We start from the raw sequence: 21,194 nt of genomic DNA on the forward strand, positions 1-21,194 counted from the left end.
AAGAAGCTGTGTGAGACAGTAGTTCTAATGGCAAAGAAAACCAACCTGTTAGCTAACCCATGATGCTGTTGATATAAAATCAGGTGGAGCACCAAGGTCATTTTGATATCCGTACCGAATTTCTGGCAGTCGAGCTAATATTTTTTGAGATATTTTAGTCGATTCTTAACCCTCCTGTTGTGTTCGTTTTTAACACCCTTTCTATATTGTATCAGACTACTGGTATATACGGTGGCTGGGAAGTGCAATGGACAATTACAAAGTGTGAAACACTTTAACAAAGCTTGAGACAAATTTACATTTTATAAAACAAAATTACATTAGCAAAAACACTTTTACCAAGGATAAAACAATTTAACATTAACAAAAACAAATTTAAAAAATGCAAAACACTTTAACATTTCCCGAAATACTTTAACATTTCCCGAAACACATTAACATTTCCCGAAACACATTTACAAACCAGAATCAAACCGGAAAGGGAATGTACATCATACCGGAAGTGACGTGACGTGACGTGACGTGACGTGACGTGACGTGACCATAGGACGTGACGTGATTGGCTCAAATTAAAATTTGTTTTGGCGGAAAGACAGAAGGTGCGAGTGTGTTTCATATACAGTCTATGGTGTGTTTACGTTCGGTAAACATGTTTTGTCCGTTTTGTGGAAACAACCTGGGACAAGTGACACGGTTTTGCCTTTCGTGTGGAGGATCTCTGGAGTGTTTAAAGGACACGGACCAGACGGGTGTACCAAGTGCACAGGGGACATCGAAACAGCCGGAAAATGCGAAACAAAGTAAGTGTAGTATTGCACTAGCTTTGTGATGCTAATGTAAGACATGCAGTAAATAAAAGTTCAATCACAGTTTCATATCAGTCAAATACCAATCCATGTCTTAACGGAATAGCAATGCATTGAGCTAATATGCTAGTTTTTATTTTTAGGTTTTCCGTAAACCTTAATGCACACTTGCTTTTGCTGATTGTTGGAGCTGCTAATTTTTATATTTTTATTGGAACTATTCATACCAGCAGAACAACCAGGCCGATCCTATAAACTTTTCATGGAGTACAGAAACTCAAAGTCAAAAGAGAAACAGTCTTTTAACTGTGGGAAAGGAAGACTTAAACAAGAAAAGAGACGAGTCCAGGTAAGCTGCATTAACCGTTTCATAGAAATCTCAGTGTCTCTGTGTGTGTCATTACTTATATCTCTGCTATTTTACTAGATAAACATAGGAATGATGTCGCCACAAGGAGTTGATTTAAAGCCTCGGAGAGGGAAAACACTCCCGTTGTTTACAGACCCGGAGGTAGCAGCACCTGGTATACTGGAACGAGCTGTCCAGAAAATGAAAGCCTTTAACAAGGACATGGATGAAGGACCGTACGTCCTTTTGTATCCAGACAGCTCAGAGGTTGTCAATGTGCCTGGTTCAGAAAAGCCATTCACATTGGCAGAATATGAAAAGGACTTAGGAAAGGCATATGCCAGGATCACCCTTTTCATTTGCCTTGAGAAACATTTTAGAGGAGGTTTGTGGATGTTATTATTCAATATTTTAATTGTTTACATGTTAACATCCTCTACTGCAGCATACATAATAATGTGTTGAACGTTTTGCTTTTACTACAGGGGATGATTCCTCAGACTCTGATTCGGATATTGTCATCACATCTAGGAGCACAGCTGAATTCAATCAGGCTGACACGTGTTCATTTATTTATTTTTCATATACATTTGATTTTAAGCAGGAAATCTATATTCTGGTAAATATTTTAGAAGAACCAACTTGGCAGTTACAATTACTATCAGAAACACTCACAACGTTTCACTGTTGATAGACATATGTGGTAAGGGAACAATAATGGAAGCTGTTGATAATTGTACACTTTTACTCTCAGGTATTTGAATTTGAACCACGAAACAAAAGTACTCCAAAACACAAACCGGAAAATGAAGGGTAAGTTTGTACTTATTTAAAAAAAAATAAGTAATTTATCTTTAAGTGGATGATAAGAATAGGCCACATCATTTTCTCTGGTGAACATAGATACAAAAATACCATACATGTCATGTTTAATCTAATGTCAAACAAAAATAATCTGTTATTTATAAATCTTATGGTTCCTCCTACCTCTAAATGTTACTTAAAACTCAACTATACCCTGTATCATGAAGTTAATAATTTTATCAATTTTATCATGTTTCAGGAAGGCACTTGGACATTCATCCACAACTCAGCCTGGACAGGTATTGAGGCAGATTGTGGAAGCCTGATGTTTCTAATGTTCAGTGTTGTTTTGTTACAGACATTTGTATTTGTATTTCAGATAGTAATATCTGATACTGAGGATATGGGTCCACCCAAAACAAATACAGACAAGACTACTTGCTACAGGTAAGTACAAATGTTAGTAACTCACTTACACGAGAAAGACATTTTTGTTTGTAAGATGTTTTAACATGGGAATGATCACTTCCTAACAGTACATACACAGACCTGTATGCACCATGTGTTGAAGAAGAGGACGAAGAGCTGGTTGCAGTCAACATGACGAGTTTATTGGACACTGAAATGTAAACGGACAGCTATTACAGTGGCATTATATTTTTTTTCTCTGTACAATATTTCTGGTACAACATTTTTTTTTTTAAACTGTTTGTGCACTCTCTGGAATATCCACTAATAAGGTCACTTTTTTTCCTTTACAGGGAGGAGATGAACATTACATTACCTGCCATTATTGCTAACCTCTCACAGCCTATTGATCATGGAAGAGTCAGCCGGTTCAACATTTCAAGGGCTAATGTTTGGGATGGAGCAGTCAGAGGTTTCAAGCGTACATCGTATTCAGAAAACTGTGACATACTGGTAAAATTCACTGATGATGCTGGTGTTTTCGAAGAAGGAATTGACTCAGGTTGTGCCAGGAGAGAGTTGTTATCTCTACTGATGAAGAATCTGAAAGACCGGCCCATTTTTGATGGGCCAGACGGACGCCGCTTCTTGGTCTACAATGCAAATGGTATGCATACGGTTAGAAGTGTACTAATACAATTGTTAATGATCATTAACCATATATATCACATGACATATGATTTGTTGCTTGAACAATTTTTCCAAAACGTTGAGTTTCATTACAGTACATTAAAGTAAATAATAAATAATGTTTTAATTTTGCAATATGAATACATTTATTCACAGCTGTTAGGGAGGATGAATACTACTTGGCAGGAAAGATGATTGCAGTGTCAGTTGTGCATGGAGGTCCAGGGCCACATTTCCTGTCAGAAGATCTTGTACATTATCTTGCAGGCCAGCCTTCATTCAAAGCAACAGTTGATTTAATAACTGATGAAGAAGTAGGGGAAGCTTTACAAGAGGTGAGAATTGCATACAGCAACAGTGTGGTAGGGTGGATTATTATGTAGTTCCTGCAGTGTTTTGAGACATCTTTACTTTACCTTTATCACATACTGTACACCGAATTGGCTTCATTTTTTGTTTTTTGATCAGAATCAGAATACCCTTATTAGTCCCACAGAGGGGACATTTACATTGTTGGAGCAGAATAGAGCCAAAGACAGCTTAATGTTACCTAAGAAGAATGATAAAAAACTAGTAAAGATACACAAACACAATTTAAAAAAAAAACACATCCTGTAATAGAGGATTTAGCAGCCAGGTATATATTGCACAAGGATAGTAGTAATAGTAATATATCAATCTTGCAATGGAACAAAAATGGCAAGAATATACAGTACATGCAGTTATTGACTGGATTGTTTATGTCCATTTTATAATCTTCAGATTGAGAATGCTGCCTCAGTGGATGCCTTGCGAGAAATGACCATGAGACACAGCACAATGTTACAGACAGCAGGTTGTCTGAGACATGTGGCTTCTGTTGAAGGAAAGAATGATATTGTGTCAGACTACCTCCAGTGGTACATTATTGGCCGAAACTCCTCTGTAATTGACAGGTAAGATCATATTTGTATTCATGTGATTTTTTTAAAATGTATGTAAGAATTTTTTGTTTAAAATGCCTCATGGTCCCCCTCTTTGGTTTATTCTATGTTTATCTGTTAGCAATTAGTCAGTGTCAAAATGTGTGCCTGTGTAGTATAACTGATATGGGACGTCCGTCTCTCCTTTCCCTGCCTGTCTTGTGCCAATCTTTAAGTGCTCATGCCACCCCCCCCTTGTTTTAGGTATTAGGTTATTTAAATATGACTTTGTGATGAAACATTTTTTTTGTTCACTCTTCAGATTCAAGGAGGGTCTTTCAGCCCTTCAGTTTTTAAACGCACTATAGCAGCACCCTACTCTGCTGGCCCCGGTCCTGTGCCACTCTGATAATCGACTTACTGCTCTGGAACTTGAGCGACTCTTCAAGCCTGACTTCAGTCCACCAGGGAGTAACAGGAGGCTTAGGGAAAGTCAAACTTTGGGCTACTGGGCAGACTATCTCCTCGATTGTGAAGGTTTGTAAATCGCTGTTTTTATAACTATTTCAGGAAACACATTGCCAAAATGTATCTGAACATGTTTTCTTTGCAGAAAGCCAGACTGCTGTGTCTTTGGAGGATGTTTTGATGTTTGCGACTGGGCTGACTTAACTTACCTCATCTGGATTTGAACCATCGCCAGGAATAGAGTTCCTTGATGACTCTCCATTCCCAATGGCAAACACATGTTCCAACACATTAAAACTACCACTCCTTGACGCATACAATGTGTTTAAGTCCCAAATGGACTTTGGAATGCTAAATTCTCCAGGATTTTGCTCTTTTTAAGTCATGTGACTGGATGACCCATAGAGTACAGACTCTATCAAGGTTTTTCATAGAGTAAACACTCTATGAAGGTTGTTCATATAGTCGTTGTTAGATGTGAACGTGTTTTTTTTTTCTCACAACTCATGTTGTCCATTTAGTTTGGGACAAAATCAAAGTATTGTTCTATACCTATACAATTGTTATAAATACTCTGAACTTTGCTATACATATTTCACATTGCCACCCATAGCTTCTTTGTTGTAAATCAGTCATTCATTCTCAGGTTTCCAGTGAGTCCACATGGTTGAAATAAGACTTATACAGAAATGTTCTTTCTGCACACAATTACGCACACAACATAACCTTGTTTGTGGTTGCTAATTGGAGCGTTGTTTGTTGTTATTCCAGTTATATTTTATAATGATTAAGATATTTATGTTATGACTATGCTGTGATTTGGTGCTGTATAAATGACATTGAAACAGATATGGTGATTGGCTGGAAACAATGTTCATTTTAAAATGCTGTTTTTATTTAAAAATGTATGGGAATATATTTTTTCTAAATAGGACCAGTCTTCAGATGAACAGGTACCATAATCATTTGGATACATCACAGGGGAAAGAGTAAATGCAGTCTGACAAACCATGAAACCAAGCATTGTTGAGCCCTGAAATCTGATTTGGAGTGGTGAAACAGTGCTACTGTACTTCTGAATACCTTTTCGATTACTTTATAACTGAGCATATTCTTTCAGCTTCATGTACAGTTCTGATGCAGTCTCCCAGTTCTCTGTCTTCTGTAGGTCATTGCGCTCCATAGCAAAGTCCAAGTACTCCTGCATGTTTTGGTCCCCACATGGAGCTATTGACAGGCTTGTCTCAGGAACAGCATCCAATTCTGCCTGTTCAATCTCAAATCCACAGTCCCACATTTAAGATAAAAACACAAAGAAGTATCAATCCATCACCAATGTATTACCTGTGTGGCAAGTAGTACAGTTCATTGGGCACTCCTCCTGGACATGATGCTGTTCTGGAAGGGCGAATCCTGTGACTGTTCCACAGTCTCACACACTCATCCAAGTCCTTCTGAATAACATCAACGAAGCAGAATCTCAGAAGGCACTGATGCTCGTGACTCCCGTTGAAGTATCCAGCATCTCGGAGGTCTGCAAATAGCTCCATCCAGAACTGAGACCTATAGAAATTGATATATTTTCAAGTGAATTATTAAGCAATATACAACAATTCTACAAATTACATTAAAAGGTTACCAGTAAAATCAACAACAAATCATTGAGTGTCTATTTCATAATTTATTTGCTTCACAACCTATAGTGCCTAGGTCCCCTCAGGGGCCACTGTTCAATCCAAAACCCACGCTTAGATGTTCACAGTTTCTAACTTTATTTCTGCCAAAAAGAAGTTCTAAGGAAAGGCCTTGTATAGTCTGGGTCATAGACTACAGGCTATATATTATATCTATTATAATAAAAACTGATACACTTCAGCTAAGCAAATGTTGTTTGTCGGACAGGGTTGGCAAGTAATAGATAATAATGATAAACACTTACCTTCCCTTTCTTAATATGGACCACCAGGACTCAATGCGCTGATTAGTCATGGATGTGCCATACATGTGGCTGGACGCTCCAGAGTAATAGTCATGGTGATGGTGACGTAGGGTACACTGAATTGCAGCCATAATTCCGTTCTCCATGCCACAATCAGTCCGCAGCCCTTGGGGATGACACCGAGGTTTCGCACACATTTGAGGAAATATTGAGCGATAACTCTTGGGTTATTGTTTGTTGGACCACATTCAAGCCATAGTACTTTACGTGAAAATCCATCTATGCATCCTGAAAGGGCCACACCGAATGGCTTAAGTTTGTCATAACCGCCAGCATGCCACATATAGTTCGGTCCCATTGAGTGGTAGGTTCTCCTTATAAACCTTCGGCGAGATCTCCTCTCGCAGCCTCGAGGGTTAAGCTCCCGGAGCAAATTCATAACATCATCTCTCTTCACTCGAAGACTGTACTTTTGTTTTAGTACCTGCCACATTGTTCGGTATCCAAACAATTGTCCAGGTCCACGAAGTTCCAACCTGATGGCGTTAATTACAGCGATTTGAGAGGAATAACCCTTTCTGCGGTAAAACCCGGCTTGATTCATTTTGCTTTTAAGAGTCCGCAAACTGATTTTCACACCGTGAAAGGTAGACAACATGTCCACGATTACAGCATACGAGTGACCTTCATTAAAATATTGCACGCAATGATGCAAGATATCTGGTCCTTCTGTCTGGTCCGTGTCCTTTAAACACTCCAGAGATTGTCCACAAGATGAGCAAAACGGTGTCACTTGTCCCAGGTTGTTTCTACAAAACGGACAAAACATGTTTACTGAACGTAAACACACTCGTACCTATGGTCTTTCCGCCAAAACAAACTTAAATTTGAGCCAATCACGTCACGTCACTTCCGGTATGATGTACATTCCCTTTCCGCTTTGATTCTCGTTTGTAAATGTGTTTCGGGAAATGTTAATGTGTTTCGGGAAATGTTAAAGTGTTTCGGGAAATGTTAAAGTGTTTTGCATTTTGTTAATTTGTTTTTGTTCATGTTAAATTGTTTTACCCTTGGTAAAAGTGTTTTTGCTAATGCAATTTTGTTTTATAAAATGTAAATTTGTCTCAAGCTTTGTTAAAGTGTTTCACACCTTGTAATTGTCAATTGCACTTCCCAGCCACCGTAGGTATACATGAAAAACTGCAGTAAATGAACAAAGAACAGACAATGAACATGTATTGTGTGTGCCAGGTGTGATCCATGTGGGGGGATGGGCACATAAGAGTGGGAAATGTATCAAATTGTTCTGTGTGTATGTGTGTATGCGTGTCGTGTGTGTGTGTGTGTGTGTGTGTGTGTGTGTGTGTGTGTGTGTGTGTGTGTGTGTGTGTGTGTGTGTGTGTGTGTGTGTGTGTGTGTGTGTGTGTGTGTGTGTGTGTGTGTGTGTGTGTGTGTGTGTGTGTGTGTGTGGGTGTGTGGGTGTGTGTGTGTGTGTGTGTGTGTGTGTGTGTGTGTGTGTGTGTGTGTGTGTGTGTGTGTGTGTGTGTGTGTGTGTGTGTGTGTGTGTGTGTGTGTGTGTGTTTTATCTGATCCGTATGGTTACTAATTCCTTTTCTTTATGGTGGCCATTTTTGACCGGGAACACCATGGGTGTTACAAAGTTGACTAAATCATCCAAAATTCAATGAAAGTTGTGGCCAGCAATTTTATATGTTCAAATTTCTACTGTGAGGGATATCATAAAGCCTTAATGCAATCGAATGTATAACAAACAAGTTAGGATTGATGAAAGTAGCAAATCGGTCAGATTTCACCCGAACGCAACAGGAGGGTTAAATGGTTGACCAACAAACTGCGCTGATATCGCCACCTTTAGGGAGATGGCTAAAAATCGCAGGTTACATTTGCTCAGTTTTATAGAAATTCCATCTGAAAGTCAAGCAAATGTAACCTTGTTGTGTTACCATGGCTAGGGCAAATTGGAATTATGTTCCGATGGTGGAGGCGTTAGGTTGGGATGGAAAGCAGGATAGATTTAGTGGAATTAGTCAAGGTGTTGGAGAGGGGAGCTGGGACTCTATTGAACTCTCAGTAGCCTCTACCAAGACCCAGCTGCATGTGAAACCCCATCAAAGGCTGTTTATGAGTAATGACCCCCACTAAGGGCCATCATTACAGAACAAAGCAGTGCATCAGCGCTTGTGTGTTTGTGTCGATGGAGCCGTGCAGAAGAGCGCACACATGCCTTGGCACTGTACAGTATGTTTGTATCTGTGTTCATCAGAGTGAGTTATTTTGAGAGAGTCCTGAGCTGATAATGCACTGGAGTGATGAGTAAACATCATTAGTCCTCATTCTGCCTCTACCTCTAATTGAACTGTAGCCTATTATCAGAAGAACGCATGTACTGTCAGCTCCTTTCATCTCCGGGTAAAGTACAGACATGATTAGACATCACAGAGACACATTACCTTTCCATGGTACCCACATTAATGCTGAGACACTGATCATTAGGAGCTCGGACGATCTAATGATGGTGTTACATTCTAGACTAGCCTACTTTTAGGATGTGTGTTTCTAAGGTGGCATCTTACTTGTGATTGTCTGCAGAATAGCAAAAGTGAGATGGTCCAGCATATATATTTGAAATGTTTAAATATAAGTAATAATAAGTAACCATATTTCCACATTTCATATTTGTTGGATAGCTTAGAATATTATCAGCACATATGCGCTATACCTCACAACAAGTTGAATACAGCAAATTAAGAGGGATTTGTAGGTTTTAGGAAACAGTTGCCAGCTATCTCCACATTTCCTATTTGTCAGGTGGCCTAAGAACATTTTGATTTATAGGTGTGCTATACATTCATACAAATATGTAATTAATGTATGTATCCCCTAGGTGAGTGGCATGCTGAAAGTTCTTTAACTCCTTTGTTTTTCTCAAGCAAGCCCAATTATTATGACAGAAAGAGCTGAGTTCATTCAACCAATTTCTCTCAAATGTACCCTAATGAAAGTAAAGTAACGACAAAAACCTGACTTTACAGGTATAAATAAGCCAAAAATATAATTAGATGTGTAAGTGAATTTAGCATCATCTCTTCATGTTACAAATATGTGAAGTATTCTTAAACATGAAGTAAAAAGGGCATACTTGTAAATAAATAAATACATTTTAAATGGGTTCAAGCTGAAATAAGAGGGTAATAGTATCCACAAAACTATAATTGTTGTTTCTGTTTTGCACTGTGTGAAGATCTTCAACATCCGTCCTTACCGTTACATGGGCCCGGTGGTTTAGGGAGAGGCCTTGGGGTATCTGTTGCCGATGCAGGAACGCTTTTCAGGCATCACATCTCACATGGAGCTCCAAATGTGTGATGGCACTGACCCTTCAACTTTTATGTGACCTCTAACCCATGGGGGCCAAATTCAGGAGACCACAGGGGAGCTTGTTTGCTCTTAATTTAATAAGACATGTGCAACCCTGATAACCTTATTTGTGAAATGTTGGGGGTCTCTAAAATATTGGCAGTATACCCTTACGCAAAGAAAATATATTTCCCCATATATTAACAGTCAATAGATTGCATTATTTTGTTTTCTGATTTACTGGTTAATTGAAAAGATTTGATAAAGGAAATCTTGCTATTGGCTACACTAACTGATACTGATTACTAATCAACATGAAAAACATATTTATTCATTTCTACAAAATATATTGAAGATATATAGAATAATATATTGTGTTAATATATTACAATATATTGATATATGGAATAATATATTGTGTTCATATATTGCAATATATGGGATAATACATCAGTAATTGCCGCTTTCCATATATTGAGTAATATATGTAAATATATATAATATATTGGTTGTGTATTTACTATATATTAACATTTATATTGGGACATATATGTACTCTATATTCAGATTTATATGGGGACATGTATGTAGTATATATTCACAATTATATGGGGACATGTATGCACTATATATTCAGATTTATAAAAGACCATGTACGTACCATATATTCTGAACATGAGTGCAATATATGTTCACAATGAGGAGAAATGCATGTTCTGATAAAAAAAATCTTTCATTTAGTTTCAAACCTTTATTTATGCAGGTGAATCCCATTGAGATCATTGATCTCTTTTTCAAGGGTGACCTGCTGCAAGTAGGTTCCACATGAATACATATAAACATAACAGAAAAACAAAAAGGACATCATACAGCATATTTACAGCGACTACAGTTTACATAGCTAGTAACATTTACAGGTCCCAACAGTTTCCGATTGGATAGCATCTATCCTTGCTTTAAAAACATTTAGTGGAACCAAATTGCTCAGCTTCCATTCCTTTTGCAGACTGTTCCAAGTTAGCGGAGCTGCGCATCTAAAAGCTATCTTCCCTAAGATAGTCCTGGCAGTTGGCACATTTAATAAAACCACAGCATTCGATCTCAGGCAGTAGCCACTTACAATTCGCCTTGAGATCAGGGAGCAGATGTAGGATGGAAGTTTCCCTAACATGGCTTTGTATATGAAAATGTACCAGTGACTGAGCCTCCGTACAGTTAGCGAAGGCAAACCTGCCCTGGCATACAGGGTACAGTGATGGGTTAATACTTACAGTTTGTCACAAATCTCAGTGCACTGTGATAGGCGGCATCTAACTTGATCAGGTAATGGGCAGGGGCATTCATATAGATCAGCAAGTACCTGCCTATCTTTAGTATCTGTATATCTATATCTGACCATTAGAATCTGTATTTTTGAAATTATCGTTTTTAACACCGTAGTTTTACAAATTATAGAATAATTAATTACCAGTGTTTTCCAATTTTACTCGGCAGTTCGTTTCGTTGGCTAACGTTAGCTAAAGCTAGCGCTACTAGTTAGCTACGCAATGGTTTGTTGCTTTGTTCCGGGTTGCAGCCACAGGTCTTCGCATGAAACGTGCTTGTTCTATCGTTTCCCGGCCAATGTTTTCCAAAGGAGAGTCTGGATTCGTGTCATGAGGTAAGCTGACGTTACATTTTTGTCCATGTCACGGTGAAATGTAAATGATGGGTAGTGACTGTATCGCCGTTATAGAGATGGCGCTGCTGAAAAGACCGCAACACAAGTAAAGATAATGAATACATCCTATTAAAACCTGCGTGGCTTATATGATAAGTCTAATTAGTACAAGCAGCATAACGTTTCACCATGTAACTAAAGATTGTAGTCAGGGAAATCAGTTTGACATATTGAACTAATAACAAATCACCTCTGGCTGGCAGAGAACTCTGCTCCATAGCTTCTCTTGGACGTAAAATCACATGTACATTTTACATTTATATTCAATTTAATATTCCATCCCTCACATACTTTTGTATATATAATAACTTATATTTTGTTTTTCTTGTTATGCTGCTGCAACACAAACATTTCCCAAATTGGGATCGATACAGTAATAATTCTTAATTAATTAAGAAATATAACTATTATAATTAGTGTAGCAGCTGACACCTATTTTCAATATGGATTAATCTACCATTTATTTCTTTAGTTCAATTTTCATCTATAAAAATTTCAAAATAGTGAAAATGTTCACGAGACTTATCAAAGTGCAAGGTTATATCTTTAGATGTTTTGTTTTAGCCTATGTACTGTATGTCTTAATGCTCTTACAGTATATGTGACGGTGTGAATTCCATGAAACTAATATTTTATATCTTCCCAACAGACGAGCTGACAGGAAACCTAACACTCTAACAACCACAACATTGCAAAGGCGAGTAAATGTAAATTAAAAACAATTCACAATTTTTTTTATTTCTTCTTCTTTCTTGCAGTGAGGTGAAGCTGACCTTGCACTTGGTGCCAGTAAGGATGTTCCTCACGCAGGCTGAATGTTTCTCCTTCCTTACTGACACAGAAGCCCTTGATTTGCAATGCTTCACTAATTGTCATTTCCCTGGCTCTGTAGGGACACTTTACCTCCAGCACAGTGGAAGACCCTACCAGACCATCTGGAGATGCCCCCAACATTCCTGATAGGGAGAGCCACAAATCTGACTCATGGACCTGCATCTGGGTTGCAGTGGTGAATGCCCTGACGCCCTCACATTCATTCATAGTCCCCCACTGTACAGACAAAACACCATCAAGGGCCTGTTGTTGCCCTAGCACCCTGGCAATAAAGGAAGCAGTCACACGCTTTGACCTCAGGACAGCTCCAAAGTTGCTGGCAGTCAACCTTCCTTTCCTGAACAAATGCCAGTTTGGGTTGGTTTGCTGACCAGTGGTAGCCACCTGAATTGCCGTCTGTTGCGCTTCAGACAATGCCATGCTTGCCACAATTGCCTCAGGTCCCTGATGCCCAACAGATTTGATAATTTCAGGAACAGTAAGTGTTTCCAAGCTGTAGTGTTCCTCTTCTGGCTCGGGGGAGAGAAGCCAAGAAATTCCTGAGAACCTGCCCCCGAGTCTGTCCCTCAGCCAGTCACGATCTTCGGAGGTGGGCTCTCTTGTCAGCGGGTTAAATTAGTTATTGGTTTCAACAGTCACATTAAAACAGTTACTAAATCAGCTTACTATCACCTGAAGAACATATCTAGGATTAAAAGACTAAAGTCACAGCAGGATTTGGAAAAACGTGTCCATGCTTTTATCTTCAGTAGACTGGACTACTGCAATGGTGTCTTCACAGGTCTCACTAAAAAATCTATTAGAAAGCTGCAGCTGATTCAGAACACCGCTGCTCGAGTCCTCACTAACACTAAGAAAGAGGATCACATCACTCCTGTTCTGAAGTCTTTACACTGGCTTCCTGTGTGTCAAAGAATAGATTTAAAAAATACTGCTGCTGTTTATAAAGCACTGAATGGTTTAGGACCAAAATGCATTTCTGACCTCCTGCTAAATGATGAACCATCCAGATCTCTCAGGTCTTCAGGGACTGGTCAGCTTTCTGTCCCCAGAGTCAGAACTAAACATGGAGAAGCAGCGTTCAGTTATTATGCTCCAAATATCTGGAACAAACTCCCAGAAACCTGCAGGTCTGCTGCAACTTACTACTTTTAAATCCAGGCTGAAGACTTTTCTTTTTGTCGCTGCTCTTAATTGAACTATTAATATCTTAGACTGCACTGTAACTTTTATCCATGTATTTTTTCTTTTAATGTTTATTTTATTAGCTTTTCTTTTTAATGACTGATTTTAAATGCCATTTTCTTAATGTCTTTCATTTTTTGTAAAGCACTTTGAATTGCCTTGTGTTGAAAAGTGCTATATAAATAAACTTGCCTTGCCTAATAAAGATTTCATGTGACACATAAAATTGATTTGTTGATGGGAATTAATGTGAATAAATTAACTCGGTCTTAAAAGGTTAACGGTACTCTTGCTATCACTACTCACCGACACTATAAACCTTGTCCCTCATGCTAGCCCTGACAACACCGGTAAGCACACCTTCATCTAGGCTGCACTGTAACGTGTCCTGACTTGTAGTGGTTCTCTCCTCTATCTACACTCTTCTTGTCATCTTTGTAAAACGATATCAGACTGGTAATTGACACAGCCATGACTTCTAGTTCAATTCAGTGTGGCTAAAATGAAAAGCTTTGTTAAAATATGCAAGCACGCGAAAGTCAAATTCAGTTTTGTTGTAAAAAATTCTACATGTGTTATACATCCAGAAATATCGAAATATCGTTTCCCACAGTGTGACATGTATACATAAAACAAAAAGGGCCTAGATAAACGTGGTATACATTAAACAAAACGGGCCTAGATAACCGGGGTATACAGTTTAAAATGTTAATATATTTAAAGTTTTCAAAGTGCAGTTTCAGTGTAAGTCAGTTGAAACGATCTTAAGTTGGCGTGACGTTGAAGTCGTGCGACCCTGCTGCTGTACTGGCTTGTAGTTCGTTTATAGCATAACGTTAGCATTTTGCTTCTGCCGACTAGATTTATTCTTCAAAAATTATAAAAGTAGGGTTGACATGTGGATATTATCCGGCTGAACAACACGTGATCCATCTCTTAAATATGTGTCAACCACAGACCTTATTTCGAGCTATTTTCCAAAATCCTATGGAGAAATTGCATTGCGTTTTAGACGAAGGAACCGGAAGAAGTTTACTTCCGGGTTTAAGAGAGGCGAAGTCCCGCCCATCTACTTCCGACCCATGGGACCCCGGAAGCGGAAAATTATACATTGACGTCAATGGAGAGAGAAAAGTCATCTTTCGATCCCGTTTGAATTGTGCCACGAATGACACATATGATGTTTGTCAAATTAAAAGAACATTTTGCAAGTCAAAAAAATAAAAATGTGTCGTAAAACTGTGAAGTTACAATTTTTTTTGTGTGAAACCGCTCAGTGAACTACAGGTCTCTGGTCTCGCACAATACGCGTCACCATCACAAAGATGGCTGTCACGTTAGTAAATTTCACCTGTTTCTTTCAGAATGAGGCGAAAAAGTATAAAACGAGGTGAAAATCACTACAAGTCTGGGCATGTTGAGAGCTGTACATACACGAAAGGGAGCGGTTCTGTAAGAGCCAGCATGCGGGACCGGCTTTACAAGGTTTCAGTGAGTAATATGAGTGCAATGTTTAAGGTTAATGTCAGCTAGCTAACAAGGTACACTAACGTGTTTTGTTTTAGAAACTAGTTTTCTCCTTAAGAACTTTGTGGTGTCTGTGTATGCTGTGGATAACATTAGTGTTCACAAGAACAAGATACACTCCCGTGTTTTGTTTTAGTTGCTCTTCAGATTGAAGCGGCCAGTTCTATATCGACTATATGTGTGATCTCCTTTTTACATCTCGTTGTGTCATTTGAGTTTATTTGCTGTGTGTAGATTCAAGGATTTTGGTTATCTTGTCCAGGGATGCAAACTTGTCACCTTTCGGCGAAATTCTCCGTTTTGAATCCAAAATAGGTCGTCTTTGTGATTCCTGTAGATCTGCAATAAAAATATTTTTTGGGTATGGGAGGGGGTCTGGGACCCGGATTAATGTGCGGCCGCGAGCTTTTTTTATATATATTATAATGAAGCGCGAGCTGTGTGCTCGAGTCTTCCTGCCTGTCGGCTCTGCTCATGATGTATAATAAGCCTCTGCTGCTCGGCGATGATGGTCTAGCTTCAGCAGCTACATTACCTACGGTGCGTTCGTTAATATTAACTGTGCGTCCGGAGTCCCTGTGGCACAGACTGGACCGCTGGTGAACAGCTGTTAGAACGGGCCGTTCAGGTGTTCACAATAGAGCTCCCTGTCGGAGCGGCAGAGCGTGATGTGCACTGAAAAGTTTTTTTTTCCCGTCGCAATATTATCGTTGAGCTAGCTAACTAGCATACATTGTCACTATCTGCTAACGTTAGCTTTAGCCTTCGTTTTCTAATCGTTTTTTTCATAGGCTATAAACAGAGGTGGTATAAGTATATATCTTGTAATTGATTAAAATTAGAAGTACTCAGTTCTTGTACTTGAGTAAAAGTAGAAGTACCAGAGTGTAGGAATACTCTGTTACAGTAAAAGTCCTGCATTCCAAATGTTCCTCAAGTAAAAGTAGAAAAGTATTATTATCAAAATATAGTGAAAGTAGCGACAGTAAAAGTAGTCATTTTGCAGATTGGTCCATTTCAGAATAATATGATACGTTTTATAATGATTGATCATGAAAGTGTTCTCAAAGCTGGTAAAGGTGCAGCTAGTCTGAATGACTTTGTATACTGCAGGGTAGCTTTTGGATTTACTCCAGGTGGAACTAAAGTCTGATTTAACACTTGATTATATTTCACATCATTCATCCACATCTGTAAAGTAACTAAAGGTATTACATACATGTAGTGGAGTAAAAGTACAACATTTACCTCTGAACTGTAGTGGAGTAGAAGTACAAAGTAGCAAAACATTGAAATACTTAAGTAAAGTACAAGTATCTCAAAATTGTACCCTAGTATAGTACTTGTTGAGTTTATGAACTTAGTTACTTTACACCAGTGGCTATAAAGATAGAAAGACTAAGCCTTAAACAGAGGCCTGAAAATACATTTTCAAAATGCTCAACAGTGCTGCCAAAATTATAAACTGACTGCTACACAATTAAAATAAATGCTTTTTATATATTTCTATTAGATGTGACTCTATGGCGTTTCTGTTAATATTAACACTGCTGCTTTAGTTGTTCTGACTGCTAAAATCCTCTGTTATTCCTCATTTTAAAGCCGATATTCTGTGGGGTCAGGGGGCTCGGATCCTTGTCACCTTTTTCATACCTGATGAGTTTGCATCCCTGTTGTCAATTTGTTTGGTTATCTAGGCACAGCTGTGTGTGACTCCCTCTGGTACACTGGTATGTGTTTTCCTAATGTAGAGAGCATTGATTAATTAATAAACTACACACTGACTCTAGATCCTGACCAAATCCTTATTTTTTGATCAAATGTTTTTCAAAAAAATGTATTGTATATTATATAACAGCTGCAAATCACAGACCGGAGTCTCTGCTACTGTGGACCACGAAGGAGGGGATCATCATCCCCATCCCCAAAGACCCTGCATGGCATGGAAATCTCCTCCTCCTGGAACAATTCTACACCCAGCATATGCTCCCTGTGTTGGCCAGTAGAGAGGAGGACATTTAAATAAACATACTCTTAACACCCTCGGACTCTGCGTTGTGTTTCGTATGTGTGATGGGGTGTTATGCAGAGGGGAGGAAAACAGGACACAGCAGATTGGGATTGTGGTGGAGATGCTGAGCAGTTATTTAATTGTTGCGTGTAATTATTATTATACTGTGTGCTTCTTAGTTATTCCATCTTTTGCTGTAACATGGATCTGTATGTAACTCTATATTTACTTGTTATCTACCACACTTCCTTCTACATCATACACCATCATTATACATGATGGTGTATATAGGATATGTATTTATTTGTATACATATCTAAATTGTATAATTTTATTTTTCGTATTTGGGATTTCTCTTTTGTCCACTCAAATACACTTGGCCCTTTCTCTTTTCCATGTGGAAAAGGGCAGCTGCATATTCTGCTTTTCTCATCTGCTCATCTACGATGAGAAAATTATATAATTAATTACTAATAATCATTTAAACCTGTTATTACCAATATTTCACAAATTCTTCATGTAAACTTAAGAGCACAGCTGTATGTTGAGTATGTCAGCTTTGCTTGGTTCATCTTACTGGGGGGGGGGGGCTGCTACATGGATGTCGGTGCAGTCCACAATAATTTTGCAGCTGAAGGCAGAATGAATTTATTATTGACTCAGAATGAAGCACAACTTCATGTCATACAATACATTGACTTTATTTGTAATTGTGTAAAAAAAATATGAGCATTGATTAGCAAGCAGGACCTGGCAGGAACAGAGAATGGTGATGGATGGAGCTGGGAAGAGAGAAGAATAAAGAAAACAGATCAACTTTATTATCTGATATTAAAAATTCAATTTCAAAACAAGTTGCCGCTCCTACAGTTTTCTAGTGTGTAAAGATGATTTCACATGACCAATGCAAAATATCACACTCAATACATGTGTGTCTCTGAGGGGTGCATTGTGCCTTTGATGTATATAAATAATATACCATAACCAAATACTATTACGTACAGTGGAAATCAGGTTACCAGAGCAGGTCAGACCAGTGTGCATGTTCCTCAGGGTCTCAGCAGTTACAGGTGAGGTAAAGAAAATAAAAGAGAAAAAGGTCAGTAACAACACTTTAAAGTAACAACACTGAATAATTATCTCTTTTAATAATTTTCTCTCAGTAATCACTCAACTACTGTCTTTCCAACAAACAGATTGACTCACTCTCACTATCATCACAATGAAACACGTCCAGAAGAATGTCATGCAAAGCTGCCTGCCTTCCTTCCTTCGACTCTCCCTGAACTGCCTGATCTTTTAATGGTCAATGTTAACCATTTGTGCAGATAGCATTAAGTAGAAAAGATCGCTGATACTAATGTGGCGTTAGCCTACCTCCCGCCCCCTTAGCACCTGGTGGAGGGGGCGATAGGCTACTCTTCAAATGTTTCACAAAATACTTACCATCATGACTACTCTTACTGTTTAACATTTTGGTTTACTTCATGTTAAGGCTAATACAAATGACAAGGCTAAGTAATGTAATATAATGCTAACTAACATGCTCGCTACTAGCTAGGTAGCTAACTTGACTATGTTCCATGCAAAACATGTATATTACCTGATATGTTTGGTCCAACGACTCCTGGTCCTTTCATCAGACGGGAAGCGATAGAACGAGCAAGTGGTATGATCTCTTTTGTGATTACAACCTCGTACAAAGCACACAGGCATCTTGTAAAAGTGAATTTATTGGAGCAATCTCTTATATTTATTGGAGGGAATAAATCAGTCTTCTTCTTCCTCTTTGCTTTGCGAGTCACAACCAGTCTTGGAGCATTATCGCCTATGACATCACTTACGCGACCCAGAATGCATTTGGGATTTGTAGTCTTTCTAGTTGCGTATTATTCATAGTCTTATATTTCAGCATTTTTACGACAAACTGTGACTTTTTTTGCATGGAAATGATTTTTTAAGATTGACAAACATCATATGTGTCATTCGTGGCACAATTCAAACGGGATCAAAAGATAACTTTTCTCTCTCCATTGACTTCAATGTATAATTTTCCGCTTCCGGGGTCCCATGGAGGCTCCCGGAAGGGGAGGGACTTCGCCTCTCTATACCACGGGTAGAATTGTAAATTACTTTTCACAACAAGTCAGTATCCCTCCGCGTCTGAGAAAAACAGTATACCGTTGGGCTGAAAAGCAAACTGCCTGCTTCGCGTCGGGCCGAACCACGCCCCTTAGCTTTGATATAATGAGCATATACCACGGCCTGTCGTGAGCTATTGCTTAAATATATGCGTGCATATATGTGTGTGTCTGTATATATTTATAAACTGTATATTATTTTCCATCATTCAATGGACAATTTGTACTATTTTAATATATACCATCAAACATATGTTCATATATAAAGTGGGTAACTATACAAAACGAAGTGAGATAACTGTTTATGAATATCTGTTAAATTGTATGTAAACTTGTGTAACTCATGAAAGATAAATGAGTGTTTCAATAAAACTATTACATATAAAAATGTATAGTGCAGTTTTTGTTTTCATTGCAATATATTTTTTTATATGTATCAATATAATAGCCATACATGGTCCATGCATATATTGCAATATATTCAAAAATATAAGGACTACTTTCCCATATATGGAAATGTATGATCCAGTATATTGTATTATATTTACCAATATATTACAATATATTTTTGTTTCATGCTTTTCAGGTCATGCAGTTCTATTTATTTGCCTCTCCATCATAATGGATCATGAATACGATTAGGGTATTTTGATCTATAATTCATGCATCATCCTCAAAGCCTGACCTAGAACATCAAAAACCTCACTTACGTTCGACCAAATTACCAACATTTCTTTTTTTATCCCCAAAGTGAGCTCCCCTCAAAGATATTGTATAGTTTACACTCTGCTCTGACCTATTAACTGTTATGGTGTCTGAGTCTTTACCTCTGTGACCTCTACTTAAATTACCCTTGACTCTTGACCTTTAAAATGACCCCTGATCTCATGCCTCCAGTTTCAGTTTGTATTTTTACACTTATGTTTTTATACAAAATGTAATAATCTATTCAATGATTATAATTATGAAGTTAACTGAAAAATGGTATCAATAATAACTCTTGCATCCCTTTTACTTCTCTTTTTCTGCTGAAAACATGTGACCATCCTCAACACGATAACTCATATAACCCCATGTAACCTTTGTATTTGAATTACGAGATAAAAACTTACTTTCATTTCTGCTTTTGATTAAAATAGACAATTCAATCAAAAGCACAGTACGCTGTTCTTAGTCTATCCAATAACCCAGTTGGAAGGAAAATGGAGAGTCACATATTTTAGAGACTGGTCATAAAAATGGTTTTCCAATATGTAAGCTGCTAGGAAAGTTATTTTATCTGTAATAAAGCTTAATTTCATAATAATCAGCTGTAATGATAGAGGAAGGGCCCTGCTGCCTCAGTTAGAGAACTGCCACATGTACAGTTTTAAGGTAATGAGTACTACAAACCAAAAGATGGCGCTGTCTTGCAACAAAACTGTCAGTTATCTAAAACTTGGTGACCAGTCTTTCTAAAACCTATGAGGCAGGTATAATCTTATAAACTGTAGTACTTTATGATATTCAGGGAGGAAATAATGACAAATCTGTACTTACAAAGCACACATTTAGCACATTTCCAGTTTATCATATTATAGTTTTAACCAGTCCATCACTAATAAAGAATCAATCATCACAAACACACATGGTTATTATAGCATTTAAGGGATTTAGGTTGAGAAACAGATCAAAGAGTCATAACACCTAGACACAACAGGTTGTGAAAAGTTTATGGAAACTATTAGTATAGTAACTAAGTCTTAAGTATGATGACATAAACAGTGTTTCATACTTGTGGACAGAAGAGGAAAAGTAATCAGAACTTGTACTTTAGAACAAGTAGAAGAAGTACCAGAGTGTCAGTGTAGGATATCCTGCAATCAAAATGTTACTAAGTAAAGTTGAAAAGTATCGGTATTGAAATATACTTGAAGGACCAAAAGGAAAAATACTCATTATGCAGATCGGCCAATTTCAGAATAATATTGTATATGTTTTGATAATAATGACTGATGAATTAAAGTGTTATCAAAGCTGGTAAAGGTGCAGC

The 21,194-nt window shown here is 38.0% G+C and overlaps 1 protein-coding gene and 1 long non-coding RNA gene across 6 annotated transcripts; one reads left to right on the forward strand and one right to left on the reverse strand.

The window, feature by feature from the left end:
* Nucleotides 1-602: 602 nt before the first annotated feature.
* LOC307020691 (uncharacterized protein) lies at nucleotides 603-5,162 on the forward strand. Of its 5 annotated transcripts, none has more exons than XR_013802955.1 (11): nucleotides 603-800; nucleotides 1,037-1,155; nucleotides 1,234-1,540; nucleotides 1,641-1,968; nucleotides 2,219-2,258; nucleotides 2,339-2,406; nucleotides 2,496-2,585; nucleotides 2,721-3,034; nucleotides 3,820-3,992; nucleotides 4,302-4,496; nucleotides 4,573-5,162. XR_013802955.1 is itself a non-coding variant. In XM_079652215.1 (11 exons), the coding sequence occupies exons 6-9, from the start codon at nucleotides 2,363-2,365 to the stop codon at nucleotides 3,822-3,824; spliced, it is 453 nt and encodes a 150-aa protein (XP_079508341.1). In that variant the 5' UTR covers nucleotides 669-800; nucleotides 1,037-1,155; nucleotides 1,234-1,540; nucleotides 1,641-1,968; nucleotides 2,219-2,258; nucleotides 2,339-2,362; the 3' UTR covers nucleotides 3,825-3,992; nucleotides 4,282-4,496; nucleotides 4,573-5,160. The 5 variants fall into 5 exon arrangements, 1 of the variants encoding a protein (XP_079508341.1); XR_013802956.1 differs by having other exon boundaries at nucleotides 4,328-4,496; XR_013802957.1 differs by having other exon boundaries at nucleotides 4,331-4,496.
* A 12,539-nt stretch (nucleotides 5,163-17,701) lies between these two features.
* On the reverse strand, nucleotides 17,702-18,612 carry LOC307018159. The gene is made up of 2 exons (XR_013802350.1): nucleotides 18,024-18,612; nucleotides 17,702-17,803 (listed from the first exon to the last, which is right to left on the reverse strand). It is a non-coding gene; the product is annotated as an uncharacterized lncRNA (long non-coding RNA).
* Between the last annotated feature and the right edge of the window lie 2,582 nt (nucleotides 18,613-21,194).

The sequence above is a fragment of the Notothenia rossii genome, assembly GCF_949606895.1.
Source record: "Notothenia rossii genome assembly, chromosome: 9".
In the NCBI taxonomy this organism is placed as follows: domain Eukaryota; kingdom Metazoa; phylum Chordata; class Actinopteri; order Perciformes; family Nototheniidae; genus Notothenia; species Notothenia rossii.

Bases quoted from the DNA above. Each gene is read 5' to 3' on its own strand.
- LOC307020691 (XM_079652215.1), top strand. From the start codon at position 2,363: ATGGGTCCACCCAAAACAAATACAGACAAGACTACTTGCTACAG. The intron at 2,407-2,495 runs GTAAGTACAAAT...ACTTCCTAACAG, and splicing joins GACAAGACTACTTGCTACAG to TACATACACAGACCTGTATG. The intron at 2,586-2,720 runs GTAAACGGACAG...TTTCCTTTACAG, and splicing joins AGTTTATTGGACACTGAAAT to GGAGGAGATGAACATTACAT.